The following is a 22,685-nucleotide window of genomic DNA, read 5'->3' as shown; positions in this document are numbered from 1 at the left end:
ATAGCAACCAGATCCGGGGAGTCCAGCTGGGCAGGGAGGCCGGGCTGGGCCCAGGGCCAGAAGAACCTCGGCCCCAGCCTCAGGCTGCGCCCACATTCCTCCCTGGACCGCGGCTCTGCTGCCCAGATCGAGCCCAGCCCAGCCCAGCCCAGCCCTGGGGTGGCCGCCCCCACCCCTAAAGAGACCACACTCTAGGCAGGCAGCTGTTTTTTTTTTTTTTTAATTGGCGCTACCTCCCAGTCATCTGGGAAACTAGTCTGGTCCAGCCAGCTACCCCTTCTCCCAACCTGCTTTGGGGGAATGGCATGGAGTGAGAGGCCACCTTCTGAGTGTACTGGAGCCCATGCACTCCCGCAGGGGAAGGGAGGCACTCAAAAACTATGTACACCCCTGCCTCTGGATATAGGAGTGGGGGCGGGAGGCAGCACTCCTGGGACCTCCCTGCCCCGGGCGATGCAGGGGCTAGGTCGCTGGAATGGCCAGTCCAGGCAGGCCCCAGCTTGTCCTACTCCAAAGCACCGCACTGCTCTCCCAGTAGACACCAGAGACTTATTTTCTAAATGGGGGAAGGGGCAGAATCTGGGTAGAGCCACACAGCCACCTCCAGCCTTTTTCTGCAGAGGCTCCAGAGACCACCCTGCTTCCAAAAGTTATTCTGGCCTCCAACTCTAGCCAGGCTGAACCCTGGGGACATTAACTAAAGATAAGAAGGAGTGGGGAGGGGAAACTAGGATTTTGGGGGAATTGGGTGGGTTGAGTTTTACATTTGTTGTTGTCTAGTGGCTGCCGTCTCTGGGGTCACACAGAGTTGGACACGACTGAAGTGACTTAGCAGCAGCAGTCACTAAGTTGTGTCCCAATTCTTTGTGATCCCATGGACTGTAGCCCTGTAGGAGCTCGCCAGGCTCCTGTCCAGGGGATTTTCCTGGCAAAAATACTGGAGTGGGTTGCCATTTCCTACTCAGGAGACCTCCCCGACCCAGGGATCGAACCAAGCCACCAGGGAAGGCCCATATCCAGAGCCAAAAGCAGAGCAGGGGTTTTACTGGTCCTTATGCCCCATTGATGATACAATCCAGTGTGGCGCCTGCACTTTTCAAGAACATTCACAGGAGAAGCAATATCAGGGTAGCCCAGCAGTGTATCCAGGTGTGTCAAGGGGGGACTGGCTCATCCGTGACCGCTGGGGAGCACAAAAGAGAAATCCCTGCAGCCTCCCAGAGAGCGGTGCCTCCAGCAAGCCTCAGCTCCCTCCACTCTCTCCCACACGGGGCTCTGGACTCTGGACCCTGCCAGGCCCAGAAACAGAGGTTCAAACGGAAACTGGACTTGAGGGCTGGAGGAGAAAGAATGCATTTGGTCCCCAGGGAGCAGAGGGGGCAGCCCTTCAGTGAGGCCCAAGAAGTGCCTACCCTTGCCCACCCTGGGAGCTCACTTTGGCCCTGCAGCTTCTGCTTTCATTTATCTGGGAGCTAAAGATGCTTTTAGCAATTTTGGGGTGTGACCGCTGGGGATGCCAGTATGGGCTGGAGCCAGCTGGGTTAACCCTTGTGTGGGTGAGGGTGAAGTTATAACTCACGGCGGATAGCCAGGAGAGTGTTGCCATGGCAACAGGACACAGAGGTCACCGTGTAGGGGAGGGTCTCATCCAGCTGCACTGGCCGAGGGAGTGCAGCGTCCTCATCTCTCCTTCCCAGGCGACCTCGGGCCCCTTTACCCCAGGAGTACACTTCACCTTCTGCCAAAGAGAATCCCAAGGAAAGCAATGGGACAAGGACAGAGTTTAGCAAGCAGCTAGCCTCCTAGATTGCCCTACCGGCCCCCACATGGGGTTGCTGAATTCAGCAGCCCTAAGCATAAGCCCCCCACTGCCCAAGGGTCTGCCCACACCCTCATGTGTCCCCATAATGTCCACTGATCACCTGCCCCAATGGCGACAGTAAAGGCATCCCCACAGGCCACCATTGCTATCTTCATGCCCTGGAGGCCCTGGACTTGACAGGGTGCCCGGCTGACCCGGCGGGCACTGGTACCCAGCTGCCCATGTTGATTGCTGCCAAAAGTGTAGCAGTCACCAGAGGCTGTAGGGGAAGAGAGAGGTAAGGAAGAAAAGGGCCCAAGGAAGCCAAGAGAGTCCGCCTTCAGCCCCCTGTGTCCAGGTCTTGCTTACCAGTTACAGCAGCTGAATGAGCAGTGCCCAAGTCCACACTCAGCAGGGGCTCCCGGTCCAGGGGTGCAGAACCTAATGGAGTGAAGTTCAGGGCATCCTCCACTTGCTGGTGTGGGGCAGGCTCCTCCCCTAGGGAGAGGTGGTCCAGGCCCAGCTTGTTGAACCTGAGGACAGAGCCAGGAGCCAGTTCAACTGACACACTTTATATAGACTGTCCTCCCCCTCACCTCTCTGGGCAGGAGCTGGTGCATCAGGGGACAGGCCCCACCCTGGGCTGAACTCATAGCAGGTTGAGTTGAACAGGTCCCACCCTGGATTGAACTCAAGCCCTCCTCACTTCTAATCCTTGGTGGGAGGTAGGCAGTGACAGATGGAACCCTGGCAGCTAAGGTGGGGTGGGAGGCGTGGGGGGCAGGCTAGTCATCGTAGTGCACCTAATTACCTGCTGCTCTCCCTTACCTGTTGCTCCCACAGGCCAGGGCTTGGCCAGGCACCGTGAGGATCATGGAGGAGTCAATGCCACATATAACCCTCTGGGCTTCCTGTCCTGGGGGCATGGGTACCTGCTGGGGGCAGCTGTGGGACTCCCTGGTGCCTAGTCCCAGCCGACCTATAAGGAGAAACCAGGACGGGGCTTGTCTGAGCTTTGGGACTGATGATACTAGGATAAAGAGGACCCATGGAGAGGAGGTGATGGCATGAATAAAGGCTGTTCCCCAGACTGAAATGCCCATCCTTGGTCCCTTTGTGGGTCAAAATCCTATTCCTCTTTAAGGCCCTGTTCAGATGCCATATCTGTCTTCTCCAAGTGGAGCCTCTTGCCATTCCTTGGGTTCCCACACCTCTGGACCTTGGGGGGAGCCCTGCAGCTGTCTGTCCTCTATCATGCTGGAAATATATTCTCTGTGATCCCTCCTCCACTTAGACTGAGTCCCCTAGGAGGACAGGGACCCCGTCTGTCTCTAGTTTCAATGCCTAGCCTGATGCCTGACCCAGAGAGGACCACAACAAATATGGCTAGAGAAATGAACTCTCTCTCGTGACATCATGAGCACCCGAAGGAATCGACATCTTACTTGTCGTCTTGTCCAGCAGTCCGGACAAGGTGGGTGCATAGTGGGTGCACAATGAAGGTTTGTGGAGTGAGCAAATGAATCGGAGAGAAAAGAAGGGCAAGAGAACAGCCCATGGGATAGAAGATGGCTATGAAGGGCGTTCATGGCTATGAAACCATGGCTGGGGGGGTTCCAAAGGCTGGAACAGAGTGAAAGCTTACCACCATCTCCGCGGCCCCAAGCAAATAGTTCTCGCTCAGTGGACAAGGCCAGCACATGAGAGGCCCCACAAGCCACCTGCACCATCTCATAGCCCAGCAGGGCCTCCACGATGGTGGGCTAGAGAGACAGAGAGAGAGAGAGGAAGCAAGGGCAGACTGGGCAAGGGGCCTGGTTAGCCACCAGGCCTCAGCATCTCCTGTAAGGATGAAGGTGGAGGCTGCAAGTTCTCGTGAGGTGGCTGTCTCTTTAACTACCCCCCACATGTACTACACCCACTGGGGAAGCCTGGTCTTTCTGTACTTCCCCGACGTTGCCCAGAACAGGTGCAGCCTGGAAGCTACTGGGACCGTGGTTGCTGGGGATTCCCCTGCCCCCAACCTGGGCGTCAGCTCTCAGATGTGGGCTCCTTGCCATCTCCCCACTTCCTCCTCCCCAGGGTGCAGGCAGAACCCACCTGGCTGATGTCATTGAGGCCCCCATGGCCTAGGCACCCGTTGCTACCACTGCCAAAGGTCATGATGATGCCTCGGTCTGGGGAAGGGGGCAGTGAGGGAAGGAAAAGGAGACTGTTTAAGCTGTTCTTCCAGACAGACCAGTGCAACCTTGGATCAGAGGAGCGAGAAAAAGTTAGTTGGCAGCTAGGGCTGGAAGAACTGGGTGAGGGGAGACAAGGATAGGGTTCTTTCTCCCCCAAGTGTGTGACGCTGGGTAAGTGACAGCTGCTGAGCCTTAGTTCCCAGATCTGTCAAATGGGAGTCTAACTGCCTTGCCAGGTCCACTAGGAAGGTTAAGGGAGATCTGTAAGTAAAGCACCTCCTGGAAGATTAAAGCGTGATTAGCAAATGAGAAGCAATTGATGGAAATTGCTCTGGGGGCCTTCTTAAAGCCGAGTCCCCACAGGGGAGGGCTCTGACCAGCTCACCAGTCAGGCAGGCGGTGAAGAGGTCCCCGCAAGCCACGTGCTTGATAGTCACGCCCGACTGACCCTCCAGGAAACGGGAGATGAACTGGGGCTGCTGCTGCTCCACCGCTCCGGGCAGGAGGGACCCTCCTCCGGCGCCAAGGGGCGGGGCCTGCGAGGGGGCGGGGACGGCGTGGGCGGGGCCTGAGCGCTCAGCTGCGGCCCCCGCGGCCCCTCGGTTCTGACCCACCCCTGCCGGCTGCTCACCTCCCAAAGGATGAGGCGTCCAGAGCGAGTGACGCCGGCCTTCTGCGTGCGCCCGGCTGCCACCTGGACCACCTCCGTGTTGAGCATGGGCAGCCTGAGCGGCGCGCTGAGCCCGCCGCCCCACGTGTACACCGACGACAGCGGTGGCGGGATGGCCGGCCGTGCAGGTCCCCGGGGGACGCCTGCGGGGGAAGCTCATCAGGCCCGTTACATAGGTGCCCTTTACGTAGACCGCAGGCAACCCGGCGGTCGCCCCGCCCGCCCGCCCGACTTACCTCTGCACCGGGCGCTGGTGGTCCTGCTTCCTGTGCTGCCCGGGGCCATGGGTGGCCCAGTGGCCAAGGGCTTCTCTGCCCTGCGGGACAGATGCGGGGGGCGTCAGGACAAGGACCCTCCCTGACAATCCCAGACTAAGGCAGAGAGGACTGGCCCAGAGCACCCCACTGCCCAGACCTCTCCTGGGTGCCCCCCAACCCCTGCTTCCCAGGGCCCCCTCCCGCCCCGTCGCTGCACCGGCCTCCGCATGCGGACACTGCCCAGGTCCGTGTGAAGGTTGAGGAGCGCCCGAATGCAGAGGGGCTGCGCCATGATGTGGCTGAGCGGCGGCCGCTGGGCGGGCTCCAGGCTGAGCAGACTCAGAACCAGCTGGCGCAGCTCCGGGCTGTACCGGTCAGAGATGGGCGCGAAGGTACCGCTCATGATCTTTAGTACCAGCGCTGGCAGGTTCTGTGAAGGCAGCGGAGCCTCAGCCAGGCTCTTAAAACAGCAGCACCCCCAGCTCCAGCCCCTAGCCTGGTGGGGTGGTCGCAGCCCTGCACTCACTTGGAAGCCTTGGGTGCCATAAGGGGACTCCTAAGAGGATAGGGGAACCAAACCCAGCTTTCAAGAACCTCTGATGGGGAGCTGCAGCCCTGTCCGCTGGCTGCCTGTTGGGGAAAACTCAAGTCCTGCCCTTAGGAGAGTCCCTAATCTGATGGGAGAGTCCCACCCTCAGGAGTCTCCAGTTTAAGGGAGGACACATGCCCTACCCTCAGGAACCCACAGTGTGAGGGGAGGCGCAGCCCTGGCCTGGAGTAATCAACCAGCTTGAAGAGAGAGACATAATGGTGCCTGGGGCCAGGGACTTCAGGAGACAGAGGAAGGGATTTCCCAGCTGTTCCCCTTCGGGGGACTTACTCACCGCAGCCTCGAAGGCCCTTTTGAGGCTGGCCAGCTCATAAAGGACACAGCCCAGGGCCCAGATGTCACTCTTCTGGTTGTAGGGCTTGCCCTCACACAGTTCAGGGGAAATGTAGCAGGGAGTACCCACCACCTGCAGGAGGGGAGCTGCTATAACAGCCAGGGTGGGAGGACCAAGGCTCTGGCCCCAAAGCCCACTTAGAGACAGCGTCCCTCCAAAGCAGGCCAAAGTGTTTCCTCCCGCGGGACCACCCAGCCAGGGACCCAGGGGCCGAGGTCTTAGGGGTGCAGGGATGGAGACAGAGATGCCAAGTAGACCTGGCCCCCCAAAACCTCCAGCACCCTTGAGGGCCCCTCCGCGCCAGGCACCGTGTAGGCCTTGCTCTTGCTGCTAAGGATCTTGGAGATGCCGAAGTCACCAATCTTGACGACCATGCGGTGTTTATCGAGAAGGATGTTTTGGGTTTTGAGGTCCCGGTGCAGGATGAGGTGGCTGTGGACGTGATGCAGAGCCAGCAGGATCTGCACGAAGAAGTGCAGGATGGTCTCCTCCTCCAGCAGGGAGTTACAGCGCTTCTGGATGAACTCTGCCAGGGTGCCCCCTGCAGCCACAGGGAACTCGTCAACACCCAGGCTTCTCCTTCTCCGTGCCTGAGTCTTTCCTTTTATGAAACTAAAGGCCCAGACAGGGCAAGGAAGGTCTGCTGGTGTCACACCCCTGGGGTGTCACACCCCTGGGGTCAGAACTGTATATACTTCGGACCCTCAGCCAGGCCCATTCCAAAGAGGGAATCGGGGTTGTCCCAGTGGCAAGAGGCCCTCAGGCCAATGCAAGAAGGTTGTCCCACCTGGTGCATACTCCATGGCGATCATGAGAGCCTTGTCCTCCAGGAAGTTCTCGTAGTACTCAATGACGTTGGGATGGTTGAGCAGCTTGAGGACCTGGCACTCGTTCTGGGCTGCCTGCCGCTCTTCCTTGGTCATCTGCTCCACGGGGATCTGCTTGATGATCACCAGCTTCTGGTCAGCCTTGCGCAAGCACAGATGAACAATCCTGAGGACACGGAGTACAGGAGTAGGGACTGAGCCTCCAGCCACATATCAAGCAGGTCAGACTGGTGACTGGATGTTTCTTAGGACGGGGGAGTAAGCACCTACACTAACAGGGCATCTAAGTAAGTGCACAGAGCATGAGTGAGGAGTAGGGAGAACAAACCACAAACTGTGCGAGGCCTTTGGCAAGTCTTTTAACTTATCTGGGACTCAGTTTCACCATAGGCTCAATGAAGTAGAGTTAGTCTTGGTCTCAGTAAGTCCACAGACTCTGGAGTTAACTGCCTGCGTTCAAATCTTGGCTCCTCCTCTTACAAATTATCTGGTCTTAAATTATGTGACATCAGGTTCTGGAAAAATAGGGTTGATCTCACAAGGTAGTTGAGAGGATCAAATGAGAAAATGCAAGTTCTGCATTTAGCACACTGCCTGGCACATCAAAAATACTCAATGAGCAGGAGCCATTCATTATACTATTTTCTTCCAACTCTGTAGTCAGTGTTCATAAAAGCAGGGTTTTGTTCTTTCTTCTTCACCACTATAGCCCCAGTGCATAGCCTAGTGCATACCCCAGCACTTAGTAAGAGCTCTACAAGTTTCTGCTGAATGATGGATTATCTAAGTATCAAATGTCTGTCTCCAGCTCAGACCTCTCCTCTGAGCCTCAGACTTACATATTCAACTACCTGTTTTGTATCTCTACCTGAATGGCCCACAAGCATTCTAAAATGTAACAAATACAAAACTCTTGATTGCTGACCTCAAAACATTTCCTTCCTCAGTTCCTCCTGTCTCAGTAAATACCACCATCCACTAGTTATTAAAGTCAGACACCCAAAAATCATGCCAGAATTTTTCTTCTATTTCACACTGACATATCTGTAAACCCTGTTTCTACTACCTCCAAAATATTGTGAACCCATCCATTCTTCTGTGTCTTCTGCTATAACCCTTGACCAAATCATCATTTCCTGCCTAAAATACTACACTAGACTTCAAATGGTCCTTTCCACGGTTGTCACTTCAAATCTAAATTCCACTGGCAGAGTCAGTGACATTGTAAAAATGCAAATCAAATCAAGACCATTCCTTTGCTTAACTCTCTTTTCCTTGACACCCTAAGTAAATAAATTCAACTTCTTTACCTCTGCCTACAAGGCCATAGGGGCTTCCCAGGTGGCTCAGCAGTAAAGAATCTGCCTGCAATGCAGGAGATGCAGGATTTAGCTGCGGGTGGGATCCCTGGGTCTGGAAGATACCCTGAAGGAGGGCATGGCAACCCACTCCAGTATTCTTGCTTGGAGAATCCATGAACAGAGGAGCCTGGTGGGCCACAGTCCATGGAATCGCACAGGGTGGAACACAACTAAAGTGACTTGGCATGCACAAACACACAAGGCCATAATCTGGTTCCCGCCCTCTGTGACAATCACATTTTATTCCATTCTTTACCTTGCCCATTACATTCCAATGACATTAGTCTTCTTCTCAGTTCTTTGAATACTCTGAATTCTTTCCCACAGGAGGACGTTAGCAAAAGTTGTTTCCTTCGCCTGAGAAGCTTTGCTTTTTTTCCACTACGTATCGGTCCTCATTCCTCAAGTTTTGATTTTAAATTTCACCTCTCAGAGAACTTTTACTTAACCATCCCAAATGAACGCTCCCTCGTGTTGTACTCTATTCTCCCAGTTTGTTAATCACTGCTTTAACAATGTCCTGTTTATAGTATAATTTTCCGGTAGTATGTAAGCTCCAAGAGGGAGAAGACCACGCCTGTTTTGGTCTTAACTGTATACCCAGCACCGAAAGCCTGACGACTATAGCAGCCGCTCAGCATTTGTTGAATGAATGAGTCAGGATTAAAGAACAAACTCTGCTGGGGCCGCGAAGGCCGGCCGGGGGCGTGACCTCCTTGGAGGCGGAGTTTCCCAAACAGGACTAGAACCGGAAGCCTGGGAGGGGCTTCCCGGAGTGGGCACTCACGCCTCGGGGCGGGGCTACACGGGCGGGTATTTTGAGGTCAGAATTGGGGGGCTGATTTTCCCTCTCCCCAAGCGCTTTCCTCCCCCAGAGCCCTGGCTCACCCGAAGGCACCTCTGCCCACCACTCGGATCCGCTCGTACTTCTCCATCTCATTTCTCAGAGTCACAATTCCGGAACCCCCAAACCCAAAGGCGGCGCGTGCGCGGACCCGCCCTCTCTAGAACCACGCCCACTGCCGTTCAAGATAATTACGGGGCGGAGCTAGGTGTTGGTTCAGCCTCTTATTCGTCTCCGCTGATTTGTCCACTTTCTGCAGTCCAGGTCCGCAGTCGGCCTTCTAGGGTCCAAGGGATAGGGCCATATGCCACTTCTTGGCACGCCCCACAAAGGTCAGCACTGTACCAGCCATTGCCTATACACGTGGCCGCATCCGGCCCTTGCAGTTCTTCCTTAGACCGGGGGGGTTCCACGGGCAGGCCAAGAGAGGGTGGGAAGAAAAGACGGATCTCTCTTTGCTCCACTCTTTGCCGACTAATCACGCTGTTTTCGAAGTACAGGGCAGATTCTCATTACCACGCAAACGATCAACTACCAAAACTGAACCGTCAGCGCTCTCGGTCTGTGGGCAGGGTGCAAGGCTAGTTTCGTGTTTGCCTAGGGACGGACCGGGGAAACCCTGAGCTGTGTAAGTTGATTCACCTATGGAGGACTCGACACGGTTTCTGGGCTGTCCCGACTGGTGAGCTCTGCGATCGTCAACACTCTCAATTCCCCAGAGCACACATACAACCCTTGCCGCTGCAGCAGAGTAATCTGACTTCAACACTCAACTAAAGAGGACCTCCTTGGGAGAAGATGGGAGGGAAGTGGACTGCTACCTGAAAGAATCGGGAAGAGGGAGAAAGATAGTTGTTCGGCTGATATGAGTTCAAGGGTTCTGCCCAGAGGTAGGAGGCTGGTTAGTACAATTGTTTAAGGTCTTGATCAGAAGTGTGTTTAATTTCAGGTCTCTCCATGGGGCCTCCTGCTCTTCACGAGCTCCATAGCTCCATAAAAGCTCAGTTAAGGAAGCAGGAAGGATGGTGATGAGCTAAGGGACAGCGTCTGTATTTCTGAGTGGGCGAGGAATGTGAGAAAAGGGGTGTTTATCTTCAGCTCCTACTCTGCTCCTTGAAAGGGTGCCCAAACTTATCCACGCGGGATGACCACTAGAAGGGCCCCTCATGAGGCACCCCGCCCCCTTCCCCCGCCCCAATCCCCGTTTGGCTCAGGCTGGTGTGGCTGGCGGACAAAGCTGCCCTGAGAGCAAAGTGGAGCGCAAGGGGGAAAACCGCTCAGCCGGGACACTCCGTGCTCTCACCTAGAAACCGATCAGGCCTGGGTTGACCAAGGAGCCCCAGAGGGGTTAATGTGTAACCTTGGAGTCAGCAGGGGAAGCAGAGCAAACACCCAAACCTCTTGGCGCCTCAAGGCTTCTGATATTTCTTCCCACTCACAGCACCTCCGCCCCCTCCGCCCCACCCCCAGCTCTCCACCGCCCTTCTGTTTGCGGAGTCTGGCTAACTCTCCACCCAAAACAATCACCTCTTTTCTTTGGCGGTGGGAGGGGATCCCGAGCCATGGTGAGGATAGGCTGACACCTTGTGGTCGCGAGCTGCATCGGCTCCAGTCCACTGGCCTGCAGAGTCACCCCAGCGGCCTGGGCAAATCGGCCGTCTTCCCCGCCCCAGCCTCTAGGGAGCGGGGAGAAGCGAGCTGGGACTGTGAGGGAGGACTGTGAGTGCCGCGCAGCCCCAGGAGCCCAAGAGCCGGCTGGGAGGAGGGGTGCTGACGGGTTAGTCGACAGTTTCTAAGCACCGATTCGGTGCGGGACGAGGTAGAGGCAGGTAAACGTGTACGTCTTGGGCCCCGAGAAACTAGTGATCCAGTGGAACAAAGTCCGGGCGGAGATCACCGTCCGAAGCTGGGTACCGACTGGTCCCTGGGACCAAGGATTAAGAACGTGGATTGTGACGGGTCTCGCTCCGCTCCACTCTGCCCACCAAAGAGTTGAAGGCGGAGAGAAAGTTCTCTCAGTAAGCGCCTAGGCTGGAGAGCCGGAACGCCTGGGGAAAGGGTGGCTGCTGGTTAACGAGGTCAAGCGAGCGAAGTGGGACTCCGTCGGCCGTCGGGAGGCGCCAGCTAGGGGTGGCTCGGCGGCGGCGCCCCCAGGACAGCTCCTTTTGACCGAAGTCCGCGGAAGCCTGGCGGACCCGGGGGGCCCTGGGGAAATGGGGCTAGTGCCCTCTGCGCCGCAGAGGCGCCGGAGGGGCGGGGACAGGCGGGAAGGGCGGGGCGGGGCGGGGCGGGGGCGCGGGCGGCTGGGGGCGGGGGCAGAGGCCGGCGGGGAGGGGACGGGAGGAGCGAAGGGGCCTACAGGGCTCTGCCGAAACCCTGTGTGTGAAGTCGGCGGCTGGCAGGACAGGGATCCAGGGTGGACTGGTCCGCGAGGGAGCCCCGTCCCCAAACAGCCGGAGGAAGCCACCTAGAGGGCGGACAGAGGCAGGGAGGGCCAGCATGCCCCCAATGCTGGTCCCCGCCCTGCCGCTTCTCCTGGGCGCCACGCTGACCTTCCGGGCAATCCGGCACGCGCTCTGTCGCCTGCCCCTGCCCGCGCACGTGCGGGCCGACCCCCTGCGGACTTGGCGCTGGCACAACCTGCTTGTCTCCTTCGCGCATTCCATTGTGTCAGGGATCTGGGCACTGCTGTGGTGAGTTAAGGACTGGGGGAGTGAAGGTGGCTGGGGATTCCTCTTTCCATCACTCACCGGCGGGCTATGGCCCAGAGTCTCACCTGATTCTCGGCTTGGAGTGCTGTCCAACCAGGAGCAGCGGCAGCCCCAGGAGGCGGGGGTAGGGGTGGGGGGGTTTTCTCACCTGGGAAACGGGACACACCTGGGTTTCAGCCAAGCCCCTCCTCGATCCCCCTTCAGCCAATAGCGGACTGGCTAGGGTAATAGGGGGATTTGTGGGACCTTTGGGATACTGAAATGATGAGCTTGCTTTCTTCCCTCTCTTTCAGTATATGGCAGACCCCTGAGATGCTGGTGGAGATTGAGAAAGCATGGTCGCTTTCTGGCTACCTGCTTGTTTGCTTCTCCGCAGGTAGACCTTATCGGGAGGCATTAAATGGGTGGGGAGACAGGGATAAACTTCTAATTCGGTACCCTTTACAACCTCTCCCTCATCCTTCCACTAGGGTATTTCATCCACGACACGGTGGATATCGTGATTAGCCATCAGTCAAGAGCTTCTTGGGAATACCTCGTCCACCACGTCATGGTAAGTGAGAAGCTGGGGGTGTGATATAGGCCTGGTGCCTATACCTGGAAGTGCCTGAACCTGGAAGGTAAAGACCATCTTTTCTAAATCCCATCCCCACCGTCTCCCCCATCTCATGCTACAGTGCTGAGGGCTAGCAGAACAAGCCCTTGGTTCACTACTTAAGGCCAGCAATGGCCTTCCAGCCAGAGTGTGGGCAGAGATCAAGATTTACTACTGTTGAATCCACTGTAAGCTTTGTTTCAGAGTGAAGCTCTTAAAGGATTTCTTATCCCTCCTTCTGATACCCTGGATATTCCCACTAACTTCCAAGAAAACCATGGTATCCAGGCCCTAACTCATTCTCTCCCTTGCCTTGTAGGCTATGGGTGCCTTCTTTTCAGGCATCTTTTGGAGCAGATTTGTTGGTGGAGGTGTCCTAACACTGCTGGTGGAGGTCAGCAACATCTTCCTCACGATACGCATGATGATGAAGATCAATAATGCCCAGCATCTCCTCCTCTATCAGGTCAACAAATATATCAACTTGGTCATGTACTTCCTCTTCCGCCTGGCCCCTCAGGCCTACCTCACCCATCTCTTCCTGGGTTACGCTGACCAGAGGACCCTGGGAACCTTTTTGCTGGCCATCCTGCTCATGCTGGATGTAATGATCCTTGTCTACTTTTCCCGCCTCCTCCGCTCCGACTTCTGCCCCCAGCGAGTCCCCAGCCACCAACACAAAGACAAATTCTTGACTGAGTGAAAAAGCAGTTAGGGATTTGTGGCATGGACAGCAAATACCGCCAAGAACAGCCTCACAGGAATGGAGAAGAGACTTAGCCCCTCGCCTGAGGTGTTCCCTTGGGGCCAGCCTCTCCACCAAGCCTGCTCCTACTATTTAAAACACTAATGAAAGAATGCCTCTGAAGTCCTTGTCCTTTCTTGGGCAAGGGGTGAGGGAAGCAGACAGACCGGTTGGACGCAGTAGATGGGTGTGGGGTAAGGTGCTACTGCAAAGCCAGCCAAGCCACACAGCCCTGAAATGGATACTAATGGAACCTCTGGATATTGGTCTCATACCAAGCCTCTTCCAGATAAAGGAAGGCGTTCTTGTAAAGCTTCTTGCTTGGTCTCTTACCTCCAGGATGGAGGTCAAGTTGTAGTTGTCCTAGGACAACCAAGTCTAATCTGGGTCATAAATCTCTGCTGCAAGTATGGTGAAGTGATATGGCTGAGTGTTCCAACAGGGTAAGTAGACCAAAAATCTTGCCCAACCAAGTCTGGTTACTTAAGTGTGTATGTACCACAGTATGGCCCCTCACCCAAAAAATCAACATAAAGACAAGCATATACATAGTGAAAACTTTTATATTTGGAATTAGCCAGCTGGACTCAGTTTAGATGATTCCAATCTGAAAAACAAAAGGGAACTTTGTTACTGGGATTTAAAATGTGAAGATTGAGAGGGAATGTCACAGTATTTTTAAAAGACAGAGGTGCACTCAGCCAGTTAAGACTAATCACCAAAGTCAGGCTTTGGTCACTAACAGACACATCATTTGCACCCAGGAAGGGAGAATGTTAAGGAGTTTGTAGCAAAGGAAGCTTACTTTGTTGGCAACATCTAAAGCATCATAGTCAGGAGCCAGTCGAACATATGCCTTCTTCTCTCCATCAGGCCTAGGGTGGTAAAGGAAGCCTTAATCCTTGCTGCCCCCTCAGTGCCCCCGTACCCTACCCTCTCTTCCACCCAGACTTCTGGTGCATCAGTGGTTCCTTTGTTCATGTCATTTTTTTCCCCTTACAAACAGTGATTTTTTTTTTCTATCATTTGCACAGAGGGAGTCAGGGAAGCCGCTAAGCCACAAACCACAGGTATCCTGACATTAACTGTACCTTACTCTAGGGCCTGCTTTTGCCCTGAGACAGGGATCAGGAAAATGAGCACTAACCCCTAAGTCCTAGAGACAGGACAGCGGACGTTCTGGGAAGCCTACTTCGGACCCCAAAAGCAGCATCAAGGAATTTCATGCCATTTAGGTGACAGAGGCCCTGGCCTCCTTCCCATCCCACAGGGTCCCACTCACCTACCTGATCAGAGTATTGACCTTAGCCACGTCAATGTCATAGAGCTTCTTCACAGCCTGTTTAATTTGGTGCTTGTTGGCCTTAACATCCACGATGAACACCAGTGTGTTGTTGTCTTCTATCTTCTTCATGGCTGACTCGGTGGTGAGGGGGAATTTGATGATGGCATAGTGGTCAAGTCTGGGAGAAAGGTAAAATGAGGTCACCTGGCATGGGTCCAGTAAAAGGATGGGCCCTTTATTGGAGCCCAAGGCCCAAAGAGCCCAGGTGCATCAGACAATGAGAGCAATCATTTCTGTCAGACTTTGGTCGCTGAACAGTGTCATCACACGCACCCTGAAACTTGGGGACCTGGAGCCTTGGCTTAGTGACATTTCAAGGGCTTTCATCCTTTTAAGAGATTAAACAATCATCTTTGAGTTCCAACCCTCTTCATTCTTTACCTGAACTCAACATTCCTAAGGAGCAAATTTCTAAAAGAAACTTGAGACTCAAGAGGTTAGAAAACCAAACCCAAGAGCAAAGTTAAGACTATGAAATCTCGAAATCCAGGCTAGGGTTCCAAAGAATGTTGCTGCTTCACTATGAGGCTGAACTGACTGTTTTTCCCTGTTTCAGTTACTGAAAACTGGCTGACAAGCCATCAATTCTTGAGAGCAACTTTTTATTTATACCTTAGTTTAAAGTTACAATAGCCCCTCAGGACACAGCTTTCCCTCTGAAATTTAGAGAAGCAAAGCTTTGTTTGCCTGGGTATACTGTTCTCTTTTGAAGATAGAGATCAGGTCTCAACCTCTCATCACACTAAATTCTAGGTCCAAATGGGGGTAAAAGTCCTTTTCTCTGTGGACACAATCTACACTCCTGCCTTTTTCGTAGGAAACAATGGTTAAATTACCTTTGGTGGTAACCACGACCATGGCTCTACTCTCAACTGTGCTCCTTAAGGTTGTCACCAGTAGTGTGACACCAAAACATTCACATACCCTAACCTTTTGCCCACTCCCCCTAATCATTACTTCAGTGTAAACATTTGGGAAAGTAAACGAAAAGAAGCTGCTACGTACTGCTGCAGGCCTTCACTGTCCAATATAGATCCCAAACTTGGAACTTTTCCAGTCCCACTTTATACTCACCAGAAAGTAAACCACATATGAAACAATCTAACAACTGACTAACCTTGACAATGACTCTGGGTTATTTTAAATATGGCATTAATCTCACACTCCCGTTAGACAAGCACACTAGGTACCAACATGATTTTGGGAAGCCATACTCCGGTTTGGTAAATTCCTCAATTACCAATGGAGGATCTTTTCATGAACAAGGGGCAGTACTGACTTGTTTCTCCTAGGGGCGCTCTTCCGAGGATATTTGGGCTGCCTCCTGAGCCGCAGTGTTTTGGGCCGCCGGAAGGTGGGTGACGTCCGGATCTTCTTTTTCTTGTGGCTGTGGACACCTTTCAACACTGCTTTCTTGGCCTTCAAAGCCTTTGCTTTGGCTTCAGCTTTAGGAGGGGCAGGGGCTGAAAAGGAAAGAAAACGAGGGTGAGGAATTTAGAAATCACTTCCGGCCTCAAGACCGGTAGTGGGCGTCCCAGGCCACACGTGCATCAGTGGTTCCTTTGAAGACATCACAAGTCTCAGGAGATTAAAATTTTTCCATCATATGCACGATTCTAGGACGAACTTGGGATAAGATGAGGAAGAAACTAGCAATGAACGAACGCTTGGCACTTGCTAGAATATGAACTAGTAGTTTTATATATACCATCGCACAGCTACCCACTTAACGTGGGGTCAAACAGTTGAGAGTATTGATTCCTTACAGGTCTAGGAAACATGGGGCTTCCCAGAGCCGACGACCCGGCTGTTCCTGGCAGGCGGTACAGGCCAGGCTTGCCTGCCCAACCCCCTTCACTAGAGCCCCAACCATGCGGCTAGGCGTACGCGCTCCTTAGCGTTGCCGAAACGCGAGAAGCTGCTCCGGAGCAGACACCGCAAGGGTTGGCCCAGCCATCGTCCTCCCGGTTCATTCACTCTGCCGGGACCCTCGGCCAGTCAGCTGTTGATCCCCAGCCCCAGCACACACCTTCCTTCTTCGCCTTCGGCGCCATCTTCATGAAAAGGGTCTCCGAGACTTGTTACCACGGGCTTATAGAGCCAACTCTCACCGAAGACTCGCGATACTTTCTACTTAAAGCTGATTGGACAATCTGCAGCGCTGCGCCCGCCGGGAATGGTAGTTAGATTTTTTTTTTAAATTTCCTCGCGAGAGAGACTAAGCTAACGCCACCCCGCCGCTTGTCAGACCCTAAAGCTTCATGGGGGTTGTAGTTTTTTGGAGACACGCGTTTATTTTCAGTGGTATAACCTGCGGCTGCGCTGATCTGAGCGCTTCGCAGTGAGCAACTTTAGGGAGGAGGATTGTGTGCCTGTGTGCCTGAAGCGATTAAGTCGCTTCAGTCGTGTCCGACTCTTGGCGACCGCTTGGATTGTAGCCCGTCAGGCTCCTCTGTTCACGGGATTCTCCAGGCAAAAATACTGGAGTGGGTTGCCATGCCCTCCTCCAGGAGATCGTCCCGACCCAGGGATCGAACCTGAGTCTCTTAGGTTTGCCTGCATCGGCAGGAGGGTTCTTTACCACTAGCGCCACCTAGAATGAAGGATTGCAGTTCTACTGCAAACTGGAATTAATACTGTAGTTAGACTGACTCAGTAGAGTGAAGCAAAATTCTAGAATGTTAGAGCAGGATTTGTCCAGTCCAACTTTGTTAGATAACATCAGTGGAAATTGAGGTCGAGAGAGGGGAGAGGACTTATTTATAACAGGGTGATCACTTGGTTGAGCCAGGCAGAAGGGAGGAGCAAAGTGTCAGAGGAGGTGGTCACATTTTCCCTCTTTACCTGTGACAGCCTTCATGTGTCTTCCCGGGAATCTTTTCGAAGACACTCTACCAATATTCCAAACACTCAGCGCTCAGATTTCTCCAGGATACGCTCGTTCTTCTTGGGAATGATCTCATTCACAGTCCCCTCCCTTTAAATAGTTTTCCTTTCCTTGCTTATCTTTGCATCTCCAAATTAAGTTCCTGACACTTGGCAAGGTTTAGTAAACGCTCAGGTTTTAGCTTCATTGAGGGACTGCTTACCCGCCCCATCACATCGCCTTTATGCCCTCTCGCACCTCTCTCGGAATCAGAGAGTCCCTTTGAAGGTGAGAGTTACCGTGTGCTACCCCCTCTTCTAGCCTGCAGACTGCAAAAAGAAGTCCTGGGGGAGCGGGGGTAGATTCCATTGGGATCGGAGCGAAGAAGGCCCGTGCCAAAGGAGAGCCCCCATGTCCCAGATCGGTGACCCCCCCCACCCCAGAGGAGGAAATTCTCGATCCCCTAGACCTCCTTTATCCTCCATCAAGGGAGGTAGCTTGATATTCAGCCCCCAGGCCTCCAATCTACACGGCAGCGTTGGAGGAATAGGCACCAGATTCGGACACCTCTGTCCTCGGTGGGTACCTCGTTCCTACCCTGGCATCGCCACCTCCCAGGGCAGAAGGGCGAGCGGGAGCAGACCCTATGAGTCATGTCCTGGGCCTGCAGTTGATGAGGGAAGCGCCGCCTCTCCTAGGGCCCCTTCTCTCCCCCTTTCTCCTCCCTCTGGTTCCTGGCGCAGCCAGATGCTGCGCAGCGATCGCCGATTCCCCTTCACCAGTTCGGCGGGGTAAGGGTCCCCTTGGAGGCTCCTCCCCGCACAGGAGATGCTGGGAGAGAGACTCGGGGGATCCCGCTCTCGGCAGGTTGCAACCTGGGTGAGGGCGGGCGCGGAGCCCTGGCGAGTCAGTCTGGCAGGGGAGCCTGACCTGGGGCAACACTCGGGGAAGAGAAGAGGGGGAGGCCGGGGCGGAAAGCGAGGCCGGGAGTTGCCGGGAGAGGGGCGGGGGGAGGCCCTTTTCCAGGAATTTCCGGGGATCAAGTTACAGCGCTGGCGGAGGGAGAGCCGAGTGGGACGCGAGGCCCTTCGGCGGACTGGGCTCCTCGCCCCCTCCTGCAGCAGTCCCCCGGCCGCACAGTGGGGTGCCTGCACACACTGACCCCGTGTGGCGGGGCCGCTCAGCGCCCCTCCGGCTGCTCTGTTATGGTAGGGCCGCCTCAACCCCGAGTTGTCGTCGGGTCTCCACGGCCTCGAGTTATCGTAGGAACTATCCGACCCCGAGTTATTGTAGGGTCTGCGCGGACTCGGGTCCCCCCAGACGGGACTCCCCGCCCTCACTTGGAGGCCGAGGGGTCTCCCAGGCCCCGAGTCGTCCTAGGGACGCCCCGGGCCCGGGTGATTGTGGGTTCGCCCCGGCCCCCGGTGATTGTCTCATCCCCGTGGCCCGCGGTGGTCGTAGCGTCCCGGAGGCCACGGGCTCCCGTAGGCTCCCCGTGGCCCCGAGTTATAGTCGGGACCCCTCGGTCGCGGGTGATTGTCGGGTCTCCACGGGCCCGGGTCGCCGGGGCGCATCAGGCCTCCGCGCCTTCTCAGGGCGCCCCGCAAGGACGAGATGAACATTCTGGCGCCGGTGCGGAGGGACCGCGTCCTGACGGAGCTGCCCCAGGTAGGCGCCAGGGCCACGTCGGGCTTCGGGCGGCGGTGGGTGTGGGCCGGGAGGAGGCGGCACCGGACCGGGCTTGGGCCCAAGCCTGCGGCCCAGCTAGGCCAGCTGCTTCTGGGTGGTCCGCTCCCCACCCCCACCCTCCCGCCCTGCCCGGGGCTGCTTGGTGGCGGGCAGAGGGCCAGGAATGGGTGAGTCCCATTCTCTTCCACTCCACCCAGTGCCTGAGGAAGGAGGCCGCTTTGCACGTGCACAAAGACTTCCAGCCCCGCGTCACCTGCGCCTGCCAGGAGCACAGGACAGGCACCGTGGGGTGAGTTAGAGACACCCGGAAGGAAGAAAGAGTCCCAGGAAACCTGCAGTCAAAGCAAGGGTGCAAAGCTAAGAGCGGCAGGCTCCATTTCGGTCCCTACCAGCCACACTGTTGTTTCCCCTTAGCGTGCCCCTGTGCTCACCTTCCTTCCAGCTGGGGTATGGGAAGTCCTAAGAGATAGGAACTTGGCAGTTCCTATCTGCCAATTGGGATAGGAATGTGGCAGTTTAATTCCTGACACAGGGAAGGGGTCCAACTTAAGGCTGTGGTCACCAGCTTAGCTTCCCACACTCCATCTATTTGACCTCCAGGACAGTGAGCTGTCCTAGAGAGAAAAGTCCCGTTGTGGGTTAAAAAAAAAAAAAAGAGATAATACTATTAACAGTTGCCACCATTAATTGAGCATGTACTGTGTACCAGGCAGTGTGTTGGATATAATTATTGTCTTTTATTAAATGGAAAATACCACTTTTAAGTTGTATCCTGGGGGAGGGGGGAGAGATGTGTGTGTGTGTTGAGGGGGAGGGGGTTGTTGGGTTGTTGTTTAGTTGCTTGGTGGTGTCCAACTCTTTGTGACCCCATGGTTCCTCTGTCCCTGGGATTTCCCAGGCAAGAATACTGGAGTGGGCTGCCATATCCTTCTCCAGAGGATCTTCTCGACCCAGGGATCAAACCTGGGTCTCCTGCTTGGCAGGCAGATTCTTTGGCACTGAGCCACTTAACCAGTCCAGAATATAGGACATTTATTTCATTTTAACCTTCACAACAACCCAATAAAATGTGTGTTAAATCCCCACTTAACAGATGTTGAAACAGGCTTAGAGAAGCTAAGAAACTTGTCCTGAGTTACACAGCTAGTAAGTGAGAGCTGGGATGCAAAATCAAGTCTCTCTGACACTGAAGCAGAAACACTCCTCCCTAGCACATCTGTTCAGGTCTGGTGTCTATGGTAACCTCAGCCCAGGTGCAGCTCCCTTTGTGGACCTGCCCGGGAGCACTGGGACTCCTCTGAGCGAAGCAGCTAGAGCTCACTCTTCCCACCCACTCTTGTGTCCAGCAGATTTAAGATCTCCAAGGTCATTGTGGTGGGAGACCTGTCAGTGGGGAAGACTTGTCTCATTAATAGGTAAGAGGGTGCTGGAGCTGAGGGGGGTGGGCCCAAGCCTAGCCAGGCAGATTGGGCTCAGGACCAGAGCATCTGGTGCCCCTTCAGGTTCTGCAAAGACACCTTTGACAAAAACTACAAGGCCACCATCGGAGTGGACTTTGAGATGGAACGATTTGAGGTGTTGGGCGTCCCATTCAGTCTGCAGCTGTGAGTTCTTTCCCCCACTCCTTCCCACCCTTGCTTCTCCCAGCACCTGTTCCCCACCTTGGCTCCCAGCACCACCCTGCCCTGCACATACCTGTGTTCCCCCCACCTTCCTCCCAGCTGGGACACCGCTGGACAGGAGAGGTTCAAGTGCATCGCATCAACCTACTACCGAGGAGCTCAAGGTAAGCACCAGGGTGAAGTGAGGTAGGCGGGTACACCTGGCCTCTAGCCTAGGGCTGGTGGGATTGTGGAAATGAGCCAGTAGCATATTCCCCAACAATCTGCAGCCGTTTTCTGCCACTCTTCCAGCCATCATCATTGTCTTCAACCTGAATGATGTGGCCTCCTTGGAGCATACTAAGTAAGCATGCTGAACTATAATGGGGGCTCTGAGAAGAGAAGGTTCAAAAAGAGGCGGGTCAGGAGTACGGAAGGGAAGGAGAAGAGTGCATCCAGGACCAGAGGGAGGGTCACTGGGCACAGGAGTGGGGGGAACCTGTCTGGCTCCCTCATCCCTTGCTGTCCACTGTCTATGGCAGGCAGTGGCTAGCTGATGCGCTCAAGGAGAACGACCCTTCCAGCGTCCTTCTCTTCCTCGTGGGTTCCAAGAAGGACCTGAGTGTGAGTGGGCCAGTGAGGGGGGAGGACTTCCCATCTCGACGAGGGAAACCCCATGCCCAGCGTCTGACTCTGACTTTCCCTCAGACTCCTGCTCAGTATATACTGATAGAGAAAGATGCACTCAAGGTGGCCCAAGAGATGAAGGCTGAGTATTGGGCAGTCTCATCTCTCACTGGTGAGTCAGAGGCACCTGGCCTTCTGCTCTGGCCTTCCTGCCTGCCTTGCCTCTCATTCCTACACCTCCAGCTGTGCCCGTTGGCCTGGAATCACCCCTGAGCTCCTGTCTGCTCCCTGTGTCAGGTGAAAATGTCCGGGAGTTCTTCTTTCGTGTGGCGGCGCTGACCTTTGAGGTTAACGTGCTGGCTGAACTGGAGAAATCGGGATCCCGGCGCATAGGGGATGTTGTCCGTGAGTGCCCGCCTGGACAAGGGTGGCAGAGAGCACAGGGACCCTCCATCCTTGCCTCACTTATTTCTCACCCTTCTTCAGGCATCAACAGTGATGACAGCAACCTCTACCTAACTGCCAGCAAGAAGAAGCCCACGTGTTGCCCATGATGGGTAGGGGACTGTCCAGAGACTGCCTGCCCTGGGGCACTGCGCCACCTTGACTCCCCCAGAACTCAAACCCAGGACATTTGCACTGACTGTTTTTCCAGACCAAAGAGCTGCCTCTCGGTGGCAGTATCCATGAAGGGGTACTTGGGACCATGCTAGTCACTTCCTGCCCCCAGGCACTATGTCAAAACCTGGATGCCCCTCTCTCTCCAAGGTGCCCAGTAGGGGGAGGTAAGAGGGCCCTGCTGCTGTTACTCAGCTGCTGGGCCCTCTAGGTTTCAGGATGCTTAATGGTCCTTGTCTCACACTATGCCTTATGCATTAAAATTTCTGTTATTAGCAGGTTAGGGTCTGGAGTCCTTTGTGGCGAGATCAGGGATGTGGAATGGGCAGAGCTATATGGTGATCTTAGGACTGGAGCCTTCTGCTGCCATTCTGGCCATTCCTCTGGGCATGGCTCAGGCAGGCTGGGAACTCAGGGACCACATGTAGAGGGATGCACTTGGCCCTCACTGGATGACATCTGAGCAACCTTTGAGATCTTTAAGAGCTCCTTTCCTTTGGTCCCTTCCCCCCAAATGTCTCCTGCCACTTGGTGCTTATATGTAAGTCCACCATTGGATAATATTTTTTTCACCTTCTTCCTGCCTTTAAAAAAAAAGAAGTATTTTTTATAGTATGGAACACAGAAGTGAGTTTTGGGTGCTTGTTGGGTTGACCAGAAGGCCCAGGAAGGTAAAGGCAGGGCTCTTAGATGTGCTGATAACATCTAACTATATTAGTGATATAAACATAAAATTATGAGTAGCACATTTTTATATTTTAAAACAGTTAAAAACTAAATTGGATTAAAAATAAGACATTTTTCCCACTTTCAAAAAAAAAAAAATGTGCTCTAAGCAGGAGTATCTGCATTTGAAACCTTGCTGTACATCTTGGGACACTCAGACAAGTCACTTCTCCTCTGTGCCTTAGTTTCTTCATCTCTATTGTTATTATTTTCTTTTGGGGGGAATGTGTGCTGAGTTTATGAAATCTCAGTTCCCTGACCAGAGATTGAATCCA

General features: G+C 54.5%; 4 protein-coding genes and 4 non-coding genes across 18 annotated transcripts; 2 read left to right on the top strand and 6 right to left on the bottom strand.

Annotated features, from left to right (window-relative positions):
- Window positions 1-33: 33 nt before the first annotated feature.
- Window positions 34-9,061, bottom strand: NEK8 (NIMA related kinase 8). Of its 4 annotated transcripts, none has more exons than XM_055402117.2 (15): window positions 8,932-9,061; window positions 6,643-6,848; window positions 6,164-6,396; window positions 5,796-5,927; window positions 5,133-5,341; window positions 4,891-4,970; window positions 4,616-4,797; window positions 4,370-4,520; window positions 3,902-3,978; window positions 3,447-3,564; window positions 2,630-2,780; window positions 2,171-2,334; window positions 1,923-2,081; window positions 1,580-1,738; window positions 34-1,336 (listed from the first exon to the last, which is right to left on the bottom strand). In XM_055402117.2, exons 1-15 carry the CDS (start codon window positions 8,976-8,978, stop codon window positions 1,155-1,157), a joined length of 2,250 nt encoding a protein of 749 aa, XP_055258092.2. In that variant the 5' UTR covers window positions 8,979-9,061; the 3' UTR covers window positions 34-1,154. The 4 variants fall into 4 exon arrangements, with proteins under 4 accessions (XP_055258092.2, XP_055258108.2, XP_055258100.2 ...); XM_055402133.2 differs by having other exon boundaries at window positions 6,643-6,823; window positions 8,932-9,027; XM_055402125.2 differs by lacking the exon at window positions 8,932-9,061 and adding an exon at window positions 8,300-8,864 and having other exon boundaries at window positions 35-1,336.
- A 2,148-nt stretch (window positions 9,062-11,209) lies between these two features.
- On the top strand, window positions 11,210-14,310 carry TLCD1 (TLC domain containing 1). Its single transcript, XM_055402208.2, has 4 exons — window positions 11,210-11,580; window positions 11,892-11,974; window positions 12,069-12,151; window positions 12,513-14,310. The coding sequence occupies exons 1-4, from the start codon at window positions 11,387-11,389 to the stop codon at window positions 12,894-12,896; spliced, it is 744 nt and encodes a 247-aa protein (XP_055258183.1). The 5' UTR covers window positions 11,210-11,386; the 3' UTR covers window positions 12,897-14,310.
- Window positions 13,427-16,448, bottom strand: RPL23A (ribosomal protein L23a). Its single transcript, XM_055402219.2, has 5 exons — window positions 16,313-16,448; window positions 15,563-15,746; window positions 14,225-14,401; window positions 13,744-13,813; window positions 13,427-13,545 (listed from the first exon to the last, which is right to left on the bottom strand). The coding sequence occupies exons 1-5, from the start codon at window positions 16,341-16,343 to the stop codon at window positions 13,531-13,533; spliced, it is 477 nt and encodes a 158-aa protein (XP_055258194.1). The 5' UTR covers window positions 16,344-16,448; the 3' UTR covers window positions 13,427-13,530.
- LOC129544826 (small nucleolar RNA Z17) lies at window positions 13,629-13,699 on the bottom strand. Its single transcript, XR_008683570.1, has one exon. It is a non-coding gene; the product is annotated as a small nucleolar RNA Z17 (small nucleolar RNA).
- LOC129544815 (small nucleolar RNA SNORD42) lies at window positions 13,895-13,970 on the bottom strand. Its single transcript, XR_008683562.2, has one exon. It is a non-coding gene; the product is annotated as a small nucleolar RNA SNORD42 (small nucleolar RNA).
- On the bottom strand, window positions 14,488-14,557 carry LOC129544825 (small nucleolar RNA Z17). The gene has a single exon (XR_008683569.1). It is a non-coding gene; the product is annotated as a small nucleolar RNA Z17 (small nucleolar RNA).
- LOC129544814 (small nucleolar RNA SNORD42) lies at window positions 15,829-15,895 on the bottom strand. The gene has a single exon (XR_008683561.1). It is a non-coding gene; the product is annotated as a small nucleolar RNA SNORD42 (small nucleolar RNA).
- Window positions 16,449-17,780: 1,332 nt separating the features above from the next.
- On the top strand, window positions 17,781-21,983 carry RAB34 (RAB34, member RAS oncogene family). Of its 8 annotated transcripts, none has more exons than XM_088828723.1 (11): window positions 17,781-18,016; window positions 18,745-18,817; window positions 19,036-19,127; window positions 20,185-20,253; window positions 20,341-20,442; window positions 20,560-20,624; window positions 20,752-20,803; window positions 20,982-21,063; window positions 21,148-21,238; window positions 21,364-21,471; window positions 21,553-21,983. In XM_088828723.1, exons 1-11 carry the CDS (start codon window positions 17,796-17,798, stop codon window positions 21,618-21,620), a joined length of 1,023 nt encoding a protein of 340 aa, XP_088684849.1. In that variant the 5' UTR covers window positions 17,781-17,795; the 3' UTR covers window positions 21,621-21,983. The 8 variants fall into 8 exon arrangements, with proteins under 8 accessions (XP_088684849.1, XP_088684848.1, XP_088684847.1 ...); XM_088828722.1 differs by having other exon boundaries at window positions 17,781-18,028; window positions 20,188-20,253; XM_088828721.1 differs by having other exon boundaries at window positions 17,781-18,028.
- The last annotated feature ends 702 nt before the right edge of the window (window positions 21,984-22,685 follow it).

The sequence above is a fragment of the Moschus berezovskii genome, chromosome 20 (assembly GCF_049115385.1).
Source record: "Moschus berezovskii isolate FMDL1 chromosome 20, NW_MosBer_1.0, whole genome shotgun sequence".
Classification (NCBI taxonomy): Eukaryota; Metazoa; Chordata; class Mammalia; order Artiodactyla; family Moschidae; genus Moschus; species Moschus berezovskii.
The sequence above is the reverse complement of the archived record's forward strand: the minus strand, read 5'-3'. Positions and strand labels throughout refer to the sequence as shown.